At 50.6% G+C, this 16,672-nt stretch overlaps 1 protein-coding gene across 3 annotated transcripts in view; it reads left to right on the top strand.

Moving 5' to 3' along the window:
- Positions 1 to 16,672, top strand: part of GFPT2 (glutamine-fructose-6-phosphate transaminase 2) — a 54,758-nt gene that overhangs the window by 11,281 nt on the left and 26,805 nt on the right. For all 3 annotated transcript variants that reach the window (XM_003806730.6, XM_008956740.6, XM_063604350.1), the window contains exons 2-7: positions 3,665 to 3,772; positions 5,712 to 5,810; positions 6,336 to 6,461; positions 10,751 to 10,809; positions 11,472 to 11,606; positions 13,964 to 14,025. In XM_003806730.6, coding sequence (XP_003806778.1) covers positions 3,665 to 3,772; positions 5,712 to 5,810; positions 6,336 to 6,461; positions 10,751 to 10,809; positions 11,472 to 11,606; positions 13,964 to 14,025 — 589 coding nt within the window. The remainder of the gene's footprint in view (positions 1 to 3,664; positions 3,773 to 5,711; positions 5,811 to 6,335; positions 6,462 to 10,750; positions 10,810 to 11,471; positions 11,607 to 13,963; positions 14,026 to 16,672) is intronic.

The raw sequence follows: 16,672 nt of genomic DNA, 5'->3' as shown, positions 1-16,672 counted from the left end.
TATTAGTCCATTTTCATGCTGCTGATAAAGACGTGCCCAAGACTGGGCAATTTACGAAAGAAAGAGGGTTAATGGACTCATAGTTCCACATGGGTGGGGAGGCCTCACAGTCATGGTGGAAGGTGAAAGGCACGTCTCACGTGGCGGCAGACAAGAGAAGAGAGTGTGTGCAGGGAAGCTCCCCTTTATAAAACCATCCGATCTCATGAGACTTATTCACTCTCACGAGAACAGCATGGGAAAGAGCCGCCCCCATGATTCATTTACCTCCTTACACGTGGGAATTGTGGGAGCTGCAATTCAAGATGAGATTTGGGTGGGGACACAGCGAAACCATATCAAAAAATAACTATCTTTTTAAAAAATAAGGTGACAAAAGTACCTCCCATGCCCAGATGTTTGGGGGCTGTCGTGTGAGCCTCTGGAACCATAAATACTCAGCAGCAGTGCTGCGCGGCCCTCACTGGGGGCACTTTGGCCCTGCCGGAGAAGGGCCTGAACTGCACACACAGCCCTTACATTCAGCTCCTCTCACCTGATCTAAAGATGGCAAGGAGGACAAAAATAACCTACCGAGAAAATTGCCCTTGGCTGATTTTAAAGGAAAACGCCTGTAACTGCTCAGAAAGCATAGTGTACATATTTTTATATATAAATCCCCTACCTTAATACATATGTGCAAACATATCCTGTGTACAGTAGCTTTCAGTAAGAATTTAAGTATAATTTATAGTACTATTTAATTTTATTGCCTATTTTTGACTGTTTATAGGTTAATTAAGTTTATATGATGGGACCCCACTCACTGTTTAGGAATATAACATTCATTTCATTGAAGTTGATCATTTATTCAGATGTAGCATATTGACATGAATCTGATCTTCTTAAATGACCAGAGATATTCCAGGTGGTTTCGTCTATAATCACAATCAGCTGTCTGTTATCTACGGGCAGGTTGTCCTCTCTGAGGTTCACCTCTGGAAAAATTTCAATCCTGATCAGACCTTTCTCTCATCCCAGCAAAACATAGTTGGGAAAATAAACCTTCTTGTAACCCTCGTGGCATCCATCCCGGGGCACTGGCCAGTGGGTAGGAGTGTTTAAGTCCTGAGTCGGGGATTCTTGGTTCCACTCTGGCTCTGGACGAGTCACAGGCTCCCCTGTGGCTCTGGTCCAGAAGTTAAGAGGAGGGCCATGGACTAGCCTCAGAGGCTGTTTTGAGCATAGGATGACTCTGTGGGAACTGGTGGCCCAGTGCCCGGCCCACAGGGACTTCTCAGTGAGGCGAGTCGCTGTTGTGGCCTGAGAGTTTGTTCCCCCGTCATTCATCTGTTGAAATCCTCAGCTGCATGGTGGTCTTACTAGGAGGTGGGGCCTTGGGGAGACGATTAGGTCATAGGGACATGGGCCTCACAAGTGGGATGAGTGCCCTTATTTAAAAACTGCGGAGCCAGGCGTGGTGGCTCACGCCTGTAATCCCAGCACTTTGGGAGGCGGAGGTGGGCAGATCATGAGGTCAGGAGATTGAGACCATCCTGGCTAACATGGTGAAACCCCATCTCTACTAAAAATACAAAAAAAAATTAGCTGGGCATGGTGTCGGGCACCTGTAGTCCCAGCTACTCGGGAGGCTGAGGCAGGAGAATAGTGTGAACCCGGGAGGCGGAGCTTGCAGTGAGCCAGGATCGCACCACTGCTCTCCAGCCTGGGCAACAGAGCTAGACTCCGTCTCAAAAAAAAAAAAAAACCTGCGGGCCAGGCAGGGTGGCTCACGCCTGTAATCCCAGCACTTTGGGAAGCCGAGGTGGGCGGATCACCTGAGGTCGGGAGTTCGAGACCAGCCTGGCCAACATGGAGAAACCCCATCTCTACTAAAAATACAAAATTAGCCAGGTGTGGTGGCACATGCCTGTAATCCCAGCTACTCGGGAGGCTGAGGCAAGAGAATCGCTTGAACCCGGGAGGCGGAGGTTGCCATGAGCCAAGATCGTGCCATTGCACTCCAGCCTGGGCAACAAGAGTGAAACTCTGTCTCAAAAAAGAAAAACAACAAAAACAAAAACAAAAACAAAAACCTCCAGAGAGACCCTGGCCCCTTCCACCGTATGAGGTTGGAATGAGCAGTCACTGTCTGTGAGGAACGGGCCCTCACCAGACACTGAATCTCCGGAACCTTGATCTTGGACTTCTCGGCCTCCAGAACTGTGAGAATAAACATCTGTGGATTATAACCCAGGCAGTCTGTGGTATTTTGTTACAGCAGCCCAAGCCAACTTAGGACAGTTACCGTGAATATGCCTGAAACCCAGTGACATTTCTATGATCCATACTATTGCCTCCCTCCAGGGATACAGATACACACTCATCACATATTCTGTTCCACATGTGAACAGGACTGGGTGCCAACACACAGTGAGGAATACAAAGATAGAAGCACCAGCCTGTGCCCTTGGTGGGGACTGTGGGTGTCCCATGACGTGAGAGCACTGAGGTGGCCAGAGCCAGGAGCACACCTGCCCAGGGCGGGGGCTGGAGCTGAGCTTTGAAGTGGGCAGGTTTTCCTGAGCAGTGGGAGCGAGGATGAAAGGACAGAGGGATGATGGGATGAGGATGGGGCATGCACAGGGCAGGAGAGAGGACATCAAGGATCTGTCATCACAAACAAGGAGTGGAGGAATCTGGAAGGCAGAACCAACACAACGGCTAACTTTCTGTTTGGAAAAATATTATCTTGAAATATGAATACAGAAAGTCAAGTGGAACAAAATCTTCTTGACTCATAGGCCTACCTTGAACATAAGGATTCTGCAGGGGCCAAGGGGCATGAGATGGTTTTATTCTTGCTGTCATAAAAGTAGTGCTTTTTTTTTTTTTTTTTTTTTTTTTTGAGACAGAGTCTAGCTCTGTCGCCAGGCTGGAGTGCTGTGGCATGATCTCGGCTCACTGCAACCTCCAGCTCCCTGGTTCAAGCAATTCTCCTGCCCCAGCCTCCCGAGTAGCTGGGGTTAGAGGCACGCACCACCACGCCCAGCTAATTTTTGCATTTTTAGTAGAGATGGGGTTTCACCATGTTGGCCAGGCTGGTCTCGAACTGCTGACCTCAGGTGATCCACCCACCTCGGCCTCCCAAAGGGCTGGGATTACAGGCATGAGCCACCGCCCCCGGCTCAAGTAGTGCTTATTTAAGGTCAAGTTTCAGCCTTACGGAGAAGGGGACAGTGGAAGCAAAGGCCCCAGCGCCTGTCCCATCTGCCCTGGGGGCTGCTGTCCCTTCCTATGGCACTCCAGATGTGTGCTCTGCAAATCAGGGAGTGCATGGAGGTGGGGACTTCCGGATGTCCTAAGGCGGTTGGGTTTCATTGCTGCCTTTTCTATTATGGACATCGCCACGCTGAAAGCTGCCTCCTGCAAGTACAGCATAGGATAAGTTCTCAGCAGTGGAACTGCCAGCCCAAGACATGTGACACAGGCTTTCTGGGGGTTTTTGTCACAGGAGGAAGAAGGGGTGCACCATTCTTCAGCTGTGCTCAGGGAGGGGCATACCCACCTCTGCAAGCCCCTGGGAGACCTTTGTGATGCCACCTTGGTGCATCCCCCAGAAGCGTTTTCTTCCAAACACGAGCTGAATATTTTATGAATGCACCATTTTTTTCTCTTTGAACAGGAATCTTTGCCTACATGAACTACAGAGTCCCCCGGACGAGGAAGGAGATCTTCGAAACCCTCATCAAGGGCCTGCAGCGGCTGGAGTACAGAGGCTACGACTCGGCAGGTGGGTGTGCGGCTGCCCGCCTCGTGGCTGGGGACCGGGCTCCGCTGCTGTGGTCTCACCCATCTCCACTGCAGGGGGGTTTACAACCAGGGCATTTTTTCTGCTACTTTTTAACGTCTCTTTTCAATATAAAAATAACACTTGTCCGTTAAAGAAATTCAAAAACTATGGAAAAATAGAAGAAACAAGGGTAAAAAACCCCAGAAAACCCCCTTCATCAGAAGTCCCCCCATCAGGAAGCAGAGAGGGTACAAAGCCGCAGTCATGCAGCATGAGTAAGTCCTGGACAGCTGCTCTGCTGTGCGGTGCCTGACTTGAGCAACCCTGTATTTTGCACATAAAAATTTGCCAAAAGGGTAGATTTTCATATTTTTATTTTTATTTTTGTCACTCAGGCTGGAGTGCAGTTCCAAGAAATTGGCTCACTGCAGCCTCAAGCTCCTGGGCTCAGGCGACCCTCCGCCTCCCCAGCAGCTGGGACTACAGGCGCGCACCACCACACCCAGCTAATTTTTTATTTTTTGTAGAGATGAGGTCTCACTGTGCTGCCCGGCGTAGCCCCAAGCGATCCTCCTGCCTCTGCCTCCCAAAGCACTGAGACTGTAGGTGTGAGCCATTGAGCCCAGCCAAGAGGGTAGAGCTTATGCTAAGTCCTCTTATCACACACAGAACGATACATAAAGAGGGCAGGAGCAGACTCTCGGAGGGGATAGGCTGATGGCATAGACGGCGGTGGTGGTTTCATGGGGGCACACGTGCCTCCAAGCTCATCGAGCTGTAGACATTAAGTATGCGCAGCGTTGTGTTTGTCAGCCCTGCCTCAGTGAGGTGGCTTCATTAAAAAAGGACCCCCCATCCGTCTTTGGGACCCTTCTCCGGTTACTGTTGTCTGTGAGGGTGGTCTGTGGTGGAGGTGTTGTACGTTGATATTTTTTGTTTTTACCTAATTATGATTATGCAATTTTGTAATTTTATATTCTTCTCTTTTCACTTGGCATTTCTAGGATCCTAAATTCATTCATTCTTCTTTTTTTTTTTTTTTTTGAGACGGAGTCTCGCTCTGTCACCCAGGCTGGAGTGCAGTGGCGCGATCTCAGCTCACTGCAAGCTCCGCCTCCTGGGTTCACGCCATTCTCCTGCCTCAGCCTCCCGAGTAGCTGGGACTACAGGCGCCCGCCACCACACCCTGCTAATTTTTGTACTTTTAGTAGAGACGGGGTTTCACCATGTTGACCAGGATGGTCTCAATCTCTTGACCTTGTGATCCACCCGCCCTGGCCTCCCAAAGTGCTGGGATTACAGGCGTGAGCCACCGCGCCCGGCCGATCCTAAACTCTTTCTAAGTAGCTTTCTAAGTGGCTACACAATGCTCCGCTGGGTGGCTGTCCCAGAGTTCAGGCCTCCATTCACTGCAAAGGTGGATGTTTAGTCTGTTGACCTTGTTCAATTATGCAGCCTGAGGAGAAAGGGGGAGCCCGATGGTTTTAAATCCCTGTCGACTCTTAATAGGAAGCACGTCCGATAGACGCCGGGAGGAACACTAACGCAGTGGAGATACCAACGAAATAGCACAATGCGAGGAGCCCTTGGGATAAATGCCCTGCCTGGGCCCATTGCCATCAGCCGAGGGCCTGGGAGCGCCTGCAGCGGGGAAGTGTCCCGAGGGGCTCACCCTAGCTAGGCAGGAGCGGGGCTGGGGGCAGCTGCGGCCTGGAGGGGGCAGCTGCGGCCTGGAGGAGGCAGGGGCTTCCTCACTTGCTGTTAAGCCTGGCCGCAGTCACAGCCTCTTTCAAAGCAGATTTCCTGAAAACTGTACAGCTCTCCAACCTGCCATAAACGGACAGCCCGGGGCATGCAGCCCTGACCCTGTGGAGCACCTGTGCCAAGTGTGTGAGAAAAAGCTTTGGTTGCAATATAACAAATAATGTCTACATCACAGGTGTGGCGATCGATGGGAATAATCACGAAGTCAAAGAAAGACACATTCAGCTGGTCAAGAAAAGGGGGAAAGTCAAGGCTCTCGATGAAGAACTTTACAGTAAGTGGAGGACCTCTGAGTGGGAGGAGCCGCTGCAGCGCCGGCCGCTTTCTAGGCCCGTAATCCAACAGCGCCGGAGACTGGAGATTCTCCTTTGTCCCAGCTCAGATAAACAGAGGGAGGGTTAAGCCCATGCTGTAAAACCGGGCTTCGCAGGGTATGGGATGGTTTATTTTAGGTGGTGGCGGCACATGGATAATTTTTTTAAGTGTGAAGGGTTACATACAGTAGTTATTTTAATTATTCCAGCAAATGATACTGCTTTTCTGTTTATGGTAGGGATATATCATTTTCTTTTTAAAGCAAGTTTATTTCTGTGAAGAAGTGAGCTAAGCTACAGACAAGTAGTAAATAACCCTCAGCACGGGTGGTTTGTGGGCCTGCGCGGACTCCCAGGGTGGGAGCTGGTGAGGAGGTGCCATCGGTGTGGGTGACGTGACTTGGGTAACGACACCAGGTTGCACTCACAGTCCTGGGTCGAGGCTTGTTGTTGAAGTGCGGCAAACTGATTTTCCTTTCATTTAGAACAAGACAGCATGGACTTAAAAGTGGAGTTTGAGACACACTTCGGCATTGCCCACACGCGCTGGGCCACCCACGGGGTCCCCAGTGCTGTCAACAGCCACCCCCAGCGCTCAGACAAAGGCAACGGTATGTGACATGCTTCCCCGTCCCCATGGTTCCACCTCACCCTGAGCTGTGTCAGGGCCAGTGCCCGCCAAAGCAGGTTCCGCGCCCACCTCTAACTGACTTCTCAGCCTACTTCATCTTCCCAAGAGAATGCGGACGTCCCCTCTCCCAGAGCTCTGCCAGTGGCCTGGGCCTCAGTCAGGAGGCAGGCAGCCTGGTCCTAGGGTGGTGCTGGCCTCCCAGGAGTGCGCAGGAAAACGATGGCACTTAACCAGGAGAGCTGCTGGCTCCTTGGAACCCAGCCCATGAGTGGGATGAGGCCGCGTGAGGGACTGAGGGGCCTGGGCACGGTTCCTCCCCAAGTGACGGAAATGCTGCAGAAGGGTGTGCCCTTCAGGCAAGGATGGGTTCTGTCCTTATGCAGCTAAACCTGTCTTTTCCCCGCAGAGTGGTCCAGGTGAGGGCAGGGGCTGTACTGGTCTTGATTGGTGCCACCAGACACACCGCGGGCCCCAGCAGGAGACCTCAGCAGCCAGGGGCTTAGGGTTTGGAGAAGTAGGGGCTGCAGCCCGAAGCCCAGGGGCTCTTCCCAGGTGGAGAGCCCTCAACTCAGCTTGCTTCATGTTCTTAAAAGTTGAGAACCACTGTGCATAGAAGTCCAGACTTTTGGCATCACTTGAAAAACTGGAGGATCTGGAAACACTGAGCTGACAGCACGTTGGAGCACCACAGATTGGCAGAGGGCCAAGGTCGCTGCACCTGCTGTCCTTGGTGGGTTTCAGGCTCTCCTGTTCGCCCAGTCACCCCCTCAGGCCAGCTCACAGGTCTATGTCACTTGCATGGGTCGCCAGGACAGTTCTCCACGCGTGATTCTCTTAAATGACACCCTTGCCCCCTCTCATGGGGGAAAGACTGGTAGGTCTGCAGCTCCTGGTGGCAGTTCTCAGGGGTCTGTGGTCAGCCCCAGGGCGCCGGGTCCCCTGCAGTGGGATGCAGTAGGCATGGAGCAGAAGAGAGGATCTAATCCCTGTCTCCTCCCAGGCCTCCAAGGGCAGGCAGGAGTCTAAGACATAAGCTGGGCCTTCCAGGGGGTCCCCCACTCTAGGTGAGGCCTGGTCCAGTCACGAGCCCCTGAAGCCCCCAACCTGGACATGCCAGGGGAGGGTGTACAGCAAAGACAGTGATTTCAGAAGTCAACTGGACCCCCCAACCCAAGACATCCTCTGGCATAGTGTAAGTTCGTGCCGAGCCTAATGTTAGATAGGACCAAATACATCAGAGCAGTTACTGGGAGCTTATTAGCTGGCACTAAGCCTTGACACTTGACAAGTCCCACTGCGGTTAATCCTTGTGGAAGTCAGGCCACAGGAGAGCAGCACCAGCCTGCTTGGTGTCCCCCACCCACTGCTGATCAGTGGTTCTCCGAGGCAGTGTAACTGGGCGGGATGGGCAGGCACCCCCACCACCCACAGAAAGTGCAGTGGTGCTGCTTCTCCCCAGAGCACTCTGCAGGGCCTCACCAGCTCACCCCGCCCAATTTGGAAGGGAAGGCGTCCCCCAGAAAACGGAAGGAGAGCCCCATCCACCCTGCTCAGCAGAGCAGCTTGGTGGTAGCACAGGAGCCAGGGCTACTCATGCATCCACGTGATCAGGGTCTTGAGGGAGTGAGGTTTTTGCGAGGGCCTGTTCCTTGGGTCTGGCTCATGCCCTGAACCATAGGGCATTTCGTGACTGAGGCACGCACCCTATGTCCAGGAGGAGGACAGCAGACCCCATGGTGCTGAGGACCTAGAATGTACATCTGGCCAGAGCCCAGGTCAAGTGCAGAAGCTGGTCCCTGGGGCAGTCGTGCTGGCCGAGAAAACACTGCGCCCAGACCATGTGCCCTGAGATGTTGCCACTTTAGCCACGGCCTCCTGCCCTTCCCAGTGATAAAATGAACCTCATTGGAAAATCCCCCACTTCAGTGTAGATGATGATTCTCATTGCGTCCCCAAAGCAGGGAGGCTCCCAGGAGGCCCACCCACACCCAGACTTGGACACTCCAGCCCTGACTCAGGATGAGTAATTGAAAGAAAACAACAGGGCAATAAGCAAAGATTTATAAAATTTCTTTGACACTCAGCAGTGATAGCTGAAGAGCATGCTTTTAAGGAAGTCTGAACGCCCAGCAACTACACCACACAAGGAAATTACACAAAGATTCTGCAGAGACAACATGGATTCCAGAAAACAAATTAATGATAGGATCATAGACTGAGATGAAAGAAAGTGTAGCAGAATTAAGAGAATAATGTAAAGAAACAATATCACCGGCCAGGCGTGGTGGCTCACGCCTGTAATCCCAGCACTTTGGGAGGCCGAGGCGGGCGGATCACGAGGTCAGGAGATCGAGACCATCCTGGCTAACACGGTGAAACCCCATCTCTACTAAAAATACAAAAAATTAGCCAGACATGGTGGCGGGTGCCTGTGGTCCCAGCTACTCGGGAGGCTGAGGCAGGAGAATGGCGTGAACCTGGGAGGCGGAGCTTGCAGTGAGCCGAGCTCGCGCCACTGCACTCCAGCCTGGGCGACAGAGTGAGACTCCATCTCAGAAAAAAAAAAGAAAGAAAAAGAAACAATATCACCATAGATATAAAAAAATGGAGAAGGGGATGGACGTGGAGCCAGTTAATATGGATCCAACATATGGGTAACTGGTGTGCACAAGAAGCGATCAGAGCACAGAGCAGTAAAAAATAAATAAATAAATACATAAAAAATAAAGCTGAGCTGTGGTCAGCACATCTGTTGAAACTGGGCTTTTCTTATTTAAGCCCTCCCATTTTTGGGTGTGACCTCACAAAAACAAACACTACGATTTTTTTAAATAGAGGAAATCATGGTGAGAATAAAGAAAAAGAATAATGCAAAAGGTTTCAAAAGATGCTGTGGGAGAAATCTTTCCCGAACTGAAGGAAAACTTGAGTTGGATATCCAAAGAAGGAATCAAAAATAGTCAATAGACCAGGCACAGTGGCCCAAGCCTATAATCCCAGCACTTTGGGAGGCCAAGGTGGGTGGATCGCCTGAGGTCAGGAGTTTGAGACCAGCCTGGCTAACATGGTGAAACCCTATCTCTACTAAAAAAATACAAAAATTAGCCGGGTGTGGTGGCAAGCACCTGCAATTCCAGCTACTTGGGAGGCTGAGGCAGGAGAATCGCATGAACCCGGGAGGCAGCAGTCGTGGTGAGCCAAGGTCACGCCACTGCACTCCAGCCTGGGCAACAGAGTGAGATTCTGTCTCAAAATAATAATAGTAATAATAAAAACAAATAAGACTTCACAGTGATGCTTTGAAAAAAATAGTCAATATTTATGAAGCGTATCCAACATCTAGACACCTCCTGGTGGAATTATTGAACCTCAAGGGTAATAGGGAATCTTTCTGTCCTCTAGGGGGAGAGGGAAACGGGGCTACTTGCCCAGAAAAATTCTCAGGCTGGCCTTGGATCTTTCCCTCAAGGCACTCATACACGGGCTATTTATTGAGAAAATGCAGTGGGGTGGAGGCAGACATCCCTCACCGCATCCCTCACCGCATCCCCCCTGCCCCCCCGCCCCCCCCCCCCCCCCCCCCCGCCACTTCCCCGCCAGGATCAGCGGGGTGCTACCTGTGCAGGAAGCCGCCCGCATGAGCTGGGTTGTGCGGCAGGAATTGGGGAGGTGGGAAAAGCTGCAGCTGGCAGATCCTGCTGTGCAGGAATGTGGCTGAGCCTGGGGATGCCAGAACTTCTGGGATTTTTCCCCCAAGGAAACCAGGATTTTAAAGTGAACACTCAGAATTTTAAAAACTCAAATATTTTTACAACACAGTGTGGGTCAAACACAGCACGGGGCTGGACTGTTCTTTGCGACCTCTTTGTGCCTAAAGCCAGTTGAGAGTGCCTGGAATCACTTCTGGAGCGAAGGGCTCATAATCCCCGTGGGACATGAACCCCAAAGCCTGTTTGATACTATAATAGCACACAGGGGAGAGCTCTCTGCACGGTCAGGCTGGTGGCTGCTGGTCACTGAAAGAGGGATGTGTATTTCCTCCGGATCCCATTGTAGTAGCCGCTGCCCTAGACATCCCTGGTGCTAATCCCTGGTTCCACTGTAGTAGCTGCCGTAAACATCGGTGCTAATCACTGTAAACAAAGTGTGCTTAACAGAAGTCTTGAGGCCTAGAGTTTGCAGAGAGTTCTCAAGCCTTGAAATCATCTCTCTTCACATCTGACATGAACTTCCTTCTCAATAGCATTTCTCTCTTAACTTTTCTTTCAGAATTTGTTGTCATCCACAATGGGATCATCACAAATTACAAAGATCTGAGGAAATTTCTGGTAAGATGCTTCCCCTAGGTGATGTCTCAGTCCGGTGGGATTGGTCTCCCCAGAAACTTTCCAGCCAGCTCATTTCCTTGCGGAAACCAGTGTGGGAACTGAGTGAGACCCACACTCAGCCACGTCACCGTGTTGAGAAGAAACTTCTGCCTTGGCTGAGCCAGGCCCTGCAGATCTCATTTGAGGAGATAACAGGGCATTAGTGTTTATCTCAAGGGCCACTGCAGATTCCCAGAATCAAAATAACAGGAGCTTCGTTTTATTAAACTGTCTGCATTATATAACACAGCGACTCGTATACCGGCGGAGTTGGGACGGAAAGTCAGACAGTGACTGTCTAAAGTTTGAAAGGCTTTGTGGTGTTAGTTGGGATGTGGGTGGGTTTGACTCAACATATTTTATCATTTTGACTGCTGTTATTTTGCAATGTCCAGATTAGTGGCAAGGGCGAGCTTCTGAGGTGGGATGATCTCAGGGCCTCCCGGAGTGACTCAGAGATATTTGGCTGTGTGATGCTGGCAAACATTTTTCGTCCCTTCCCAGTTTTCCTTGTTCTTGACTTAAGTCACTCCAAGGGCAGATCACCAGGGAGGAGAGGGAGTTGGCCAGGCAGGCATTGTGCAATGACCAATCTCTCACACTGTGCCGACTGCATATTCCAGGAAAGCAAAGGCTATGAGTTTGAGTCAGAAACAGATACAGAGACCATCGCCAAGCTGATTAAATATGTGTTCGACAACAGAGAAACTGAGGACATTACGTTTTCAACGTTGGTCGAGAGAGTCATTCAGCAGTTGGTGAGTTACAAATCCCATCTGTCTAACTCATTCCTTCATTCTTTCATTAAAAACATTTTTTTCAAGCAGCAAGTGCCAAGGAATCCTTCATTTTTTATAAGCCCTTATTAGACAAACTTGCACAGAGTCCTGAGGATAAAAGACAGCCCATCTGCAGAGACTGGCCTTAAGATGTTACACTCTTGTAGAACTGGAAGATGTTCTGTGGTTTGGGTAGTCAACATCAAATAGAAAGTGCCCTGCTTCATCGTGACACTTCTGAAATTGTGACTGGCATTAGAGTCCATGGCTTTTTATGATGCACACGTGAGCTTGGTGGTGGTGTGCAGAGAGAGTTGTGGTACCAAGCGAGGATGTGTTTCTAGGTTTTTCTTTTTTGAGACAGAGTCTCACTCTGTTGCACAGGCTGGAGTGCAGTGGTGTGATCTTGGCTCACTGCAACCTCCACCTCCCAGGTTCAGGCAGTCCTCCTGCCTCAGCCTCCTGAGTTAGCTGAGACTACAGGCACGCACCACCACACCTGGCTAATTTTTGTACTTTTAGTAGAGACGGGGTTTCACTATGTTGACCAGGCTGGTCTCGAACTCCTGACTTCAAGCGATCCACCTGCCTTGGCCTCCCAAAATGCTGGGATTTACAAGTGTGAGCCACTGTGCCTGGCCTGTTTTTGTGATAGGTGATATCAGAACATGTCTGTATGTGGAACGGAATGGCCCAAAAGAGGGAGAGAGATTGGGGACATCCCAGAGGACAGGGCCCAGGGAGCAGAAGTCCCTGAGAAGGGAGCACACACTGGGCGTATTGTCCAAGGGGAGGCCCCTACACTGAGGAGGAGGTGGAGCAGACACAGGCCCATGCGGGGTGCGGGAGGACGAGAGGGGTCCGGGCCTCTCAGAGCCCATCCTGTCAGACAGCAGTGCCACCCACTAGCTCCCCCAGGGCTGTGGCAGCCTGGACACTGGCCCAGAGTCCAGAACATCTGGCAGGCACCACCCTGTAGTGTAAAATACATCATTCTTGGGCAGGTGTTTTCAGAGTCTGATTTAAAAAGTAAGTCTACTGTTGAAGCCTTTTTGTCCTCTAACTCCTGTTTTTGGAGGTCCATCATTTAGAGGGCGTGTTTGTAAAAAACAGCCTGTCCCACATTTAATGTGCTGGATAAGGTACAGTGAGCCAATCAGGTATTACAGCACGCTGTTTCTTCGTTTCCATTTTTATTTTGAAATTTCAGAAATACCTCTCTCATAATGACACTTTTAAACTGAAGACTTTTCCTACCTGGGACAGTACCGGGCTCTTTTTGGCAGAGAACGTGCAGTGTTTTTCCATTCAGTCCTGTTTTATTGTTGAAGAAAGCATCAGGGTCTGCCTGAAGCCCCCTGGTTTGGGGCAGTTTGAAAGCCCCGCTGAGGCCTGGGGACGCTGACTCAGGTTCCTGGCCCTGTAGCTGAGTTGGCAACCTGGACCCGACACGCTGACCACCCAGGGCCTGGGGCTGCCCGTGGCTTCCACACTTGGAGGATTTCTTGTGGAAATTCAGATTTGCAGCTGGTTATATATAACTGAGCTCTGCTAGGGTTGAGGTAAGTTAGTACAGGATGGTCAGGACGTGGGGGAAAAATTTACACCAAGAATTTAGGTCAAAAAACCATCTGGCCTCTTGTGTTAGGAGAGCTGGATTCTAGTTCTGGCTTTGCACAAACCAACCAGCTGAGGCCCAGAGGGCAGGTGACAGTCGTATCCATGGAAAGGATAATAGCAGTGACGGTCATGACAACCTGTGCTTCTCTTGGGTCTCCGGATGCCAGGCTCAGTGCATTAGCTTCTCATCGTCACGGAAGCCCCGCCAGGTGGCGCTGTTCTCACTTCCTTCACCGATGAGGAGAACGAGGCGCCAAGAAGGCTAAAGGGAGAGCCCAGTGCAGGGGTGGAGTCAGGATTTGAACCCAGGCCCTACCGTGTGTTGAGCTAAAGTGCACTTCACAGGGGCTTGCTGAGTAGGTGCTGTCCCTGAGCAGGGCAGGGAAGCCTGGTCCCAGCTATCATTTCCTGTGACTCTCACTGCCCCGTCTACCCAGCTGGCACCCCTGCCGGGCTCCCTGTGGGCCTGGGCAAGCCGCACACTGCTCACCGTGGAATTCACACGTTCTGGTTTGTGGTACTTCCCGTGGCACCGTCTGTTTTGCTTTCCCTCGTGATGTCACCCCGGATGCGCTGTTCTGCACTCAGCTCCCCGAGGGACCCCAGGACCTCCCGCCATCAGGAGGGGCCCAGGGAGACGCATCTGGGCTGTGGCCAGGCTGCAGCAGCGGCTGCTGGAACACGTTGACCCTCACTGTTTGTTTGTGTGTTTTCAGGAAGGTGCATTCGCGCTGGTTTTCAAGAGCGTCCACTACCCAGGAGAAGCCGTTGCCACACGGTGAGGCAAAACACACTGGCATTTCCCATAAGAAAGAATGACAATAAAATCACTTAGCTGGAGGGAGACGGGAGAGGTAGGGCCTGTGGCACGCTGAAAGGTGCTCGTGGTGTCTAAAGAAGAACTGTGGCTCAGCCCCGGGGACCGCACCCCACCATCTCCATGGCTGGTGGTGCTACACTTCTGAATTAAAAAAAAAAAGAAAGAAACCAGAAAGTTGGATTTGTGTTTGAAATCTCCACAGATTTTTAGAGGTGGGCAACAAATTCCAGTTATAAATAAAATCGTACAGACGGGGCAGATCCAGGTTTTGTGGGGCTTGAAGCCTGTACAATATGGGCCCCCCTTTAAGAAAAAGCAGAATTATGAACATGAAACTAGGGAGCAAAGTGAATATTGATTTGGATCCAGTACAGCAGAGGCCTTGAAGGCCCGGGGCTCAAGCTTCACCTTCACAAAGGAGCATGCCAGGAATCAGCTCAGAGAGCCTGCTTGCCCCCATGTGTCCCTCTGTTACGGTGGGCCCCCAGTGCTGCATGGATTTACAGAAGCAGGTTAAGTGCCATCCCGTTTATATTCACATGGGTTGATCGTCCATCCAACCATGCAACTAATATTTGCTGTGCACTTACTGTGTGCTGGGCCCTGGGGACTTAGTGACATCTGACCTGGTCCCTGCCTTGAAGGGCTGAACAGTTGTACAGGAGGGCAGAGACGGGCAGAGGATAGTGATGCCCTGTGCCCGGCCCCAGCACAGGATATCACCTTACGTGGCAGGGGGGCAATGGCAGGTAGCCCCAGGCAGGCAGTGGGAAGAGAACCAGCATGAGCAAAGGCAAGGGGCCCAGAGGGAGTGGGACCTCCCAGGATCACTGTTGGCACGGTGGGGGCATGGTGCAAGGGCATTGGTGGGACGGAGGCGTTCTAGGCCCAGTGTGTGTTTACTGACACCTGCTGTGTGCCAGGCATGGGAGACAGTGGTGAGCAAGGTGGTATGGACACTGCTCCAGGGCCTCAAAGGCTGTGGGGAGTGGAGAGGCGGACAGAGGCCGGCTCTAAATGGCCTCAGTGCCCTGTGGGCTGTGGGCTTCATCTGAAGCCCCAGGGGAGCCATCTAGAATGAACCTGTGGCCTGGGAGACGGCCGGAGAGGGTGAGGCTGTCTCTTCCAGACTGGCGTAGTATCTCAGCAGGAAACAACAGGAATTTATCATCATTTTTTTTAACCTTTTCTAAGACTGGAACTAATTTGCCATTTGGAATTTAATTCCTTCAATTCATAGAATTATAAAATACCAGTTGGTTCCTATCAAATTTAGAAGCCCTTTTTAAAATCCAATTTTATCATGATTTATTTTTTAAATGAACTCGGAAGAAGGCAGCGTGAAGAAGCAATAAAGCTTTATTTTTCTAAATTGCCTATAACTGAGGGCTCTATAACCTGCAGTACAATCTTCGGGTTGTCTTGGGAGAATTATATGTCTTCAGGTCTAGAGAAACCACAGAGCTCAACCTACAGCAATAAAATTTGGGGGAGTCATTTGCCAAGAAAATTAGATAACCACCTACTTTCTCACTGCCATTATTATAAACTATTTATGCTAGTTCCCCACTGGCCCCAGAACTATGTCTCAGATTTGCTTTACACAATAAATGATTAAAATATTCAAGGTGTTCATAGCACCTTCCTCAAAGCCCCAGACTTTGTCCCCCGCTTTGAGAAGCCATAAGTGGGGTCCAAACAGGCCAACGTGACTGGAAAACAAGGTCTGTTATTGTTGAAGAAAAATTTAGGAACTGCATTGAGTCAGGCTAACAGATTATGGATACATGTGGACTGGATTCAAGCCGATGAGCAAGCACTTCATTAGTTCATTGATCTAAGTTAGCAAGAAATCACCTAAGGTAAAATGTTACTGGATTGTATTCCAATTCATGTGTTTGAAACAGCTCTCTTAAATTGTCTTATTACAGTGTTCATCTGTGTTTTCTTCTTATTAATAAATTAATGTGTAGAGGGAAAAGGCACACATCCTTTCGTAACTACTGCACTTTTACCTGCCTGGTTTTGAAGAACCGCAGGTTTAGAGCACATGTGTTACCAGAGTGAGCCGCTTATTTCTGTGCACACCTATGGTAGATTTTATTTGCATGCTGTAATTTATAAGAATGAGCAAAGGATTAGATTTTGGAAGCAGGATGTCATTTAAATCATGAGATCTATTTATTTATTTATTTATTTAGAGATGGAGTCTCGCTTTGTCGCCCAAGCTGGAGTGCAGTGGCGCGATCTCGGCTCATTGCAACCTCTGCCTCCCGGGTTCAAGTGATTCTCTTGTCTCAGCCTCCAGAGTAGCTGGGATTACAGGCACCCCCCACCATGCCCAGCTAATTTTTGTATTTTTAGTAGAGACAGGGTTCCGCCATGTTGGCCAGGCTGGTGTTGAGCTCCTGATCTTGTGATCTGCGCGCTTCAGCCCCCCAAAGTGCTGGGATTACAGGCGTGAGCCACTGTGCGCCCAGCCAAATCATGAGATCTTCATCATGTCCACCACAGAAGTTGTGAATCAGAAGGAAATATCCTAAAGCTCTTTCCTAAAGATCCCCTGCTGAGGTGCTCAGAGAGCCGGGCTCCAGTGGCTGAGACA

The sequence above is a fragment of the Pan paniscus genome, chromosome 4 (genome assembly GCF_029289425.2).
Source record: "Pan paniscus chromosome 4, NHGRI_mPanPan1-v2.0_pri, whole genome shotgun sequence".
Lineage (NCBI taxonomy): Eukaryota > Metazoa > Chordata > Mammalia > Primates > Hominidae > Pan > Pan paniscus.
Note: the sequence above shows the minus strand (reverse complement) of the source record. Positions and strands in the feature narration are given on the sequence as shown.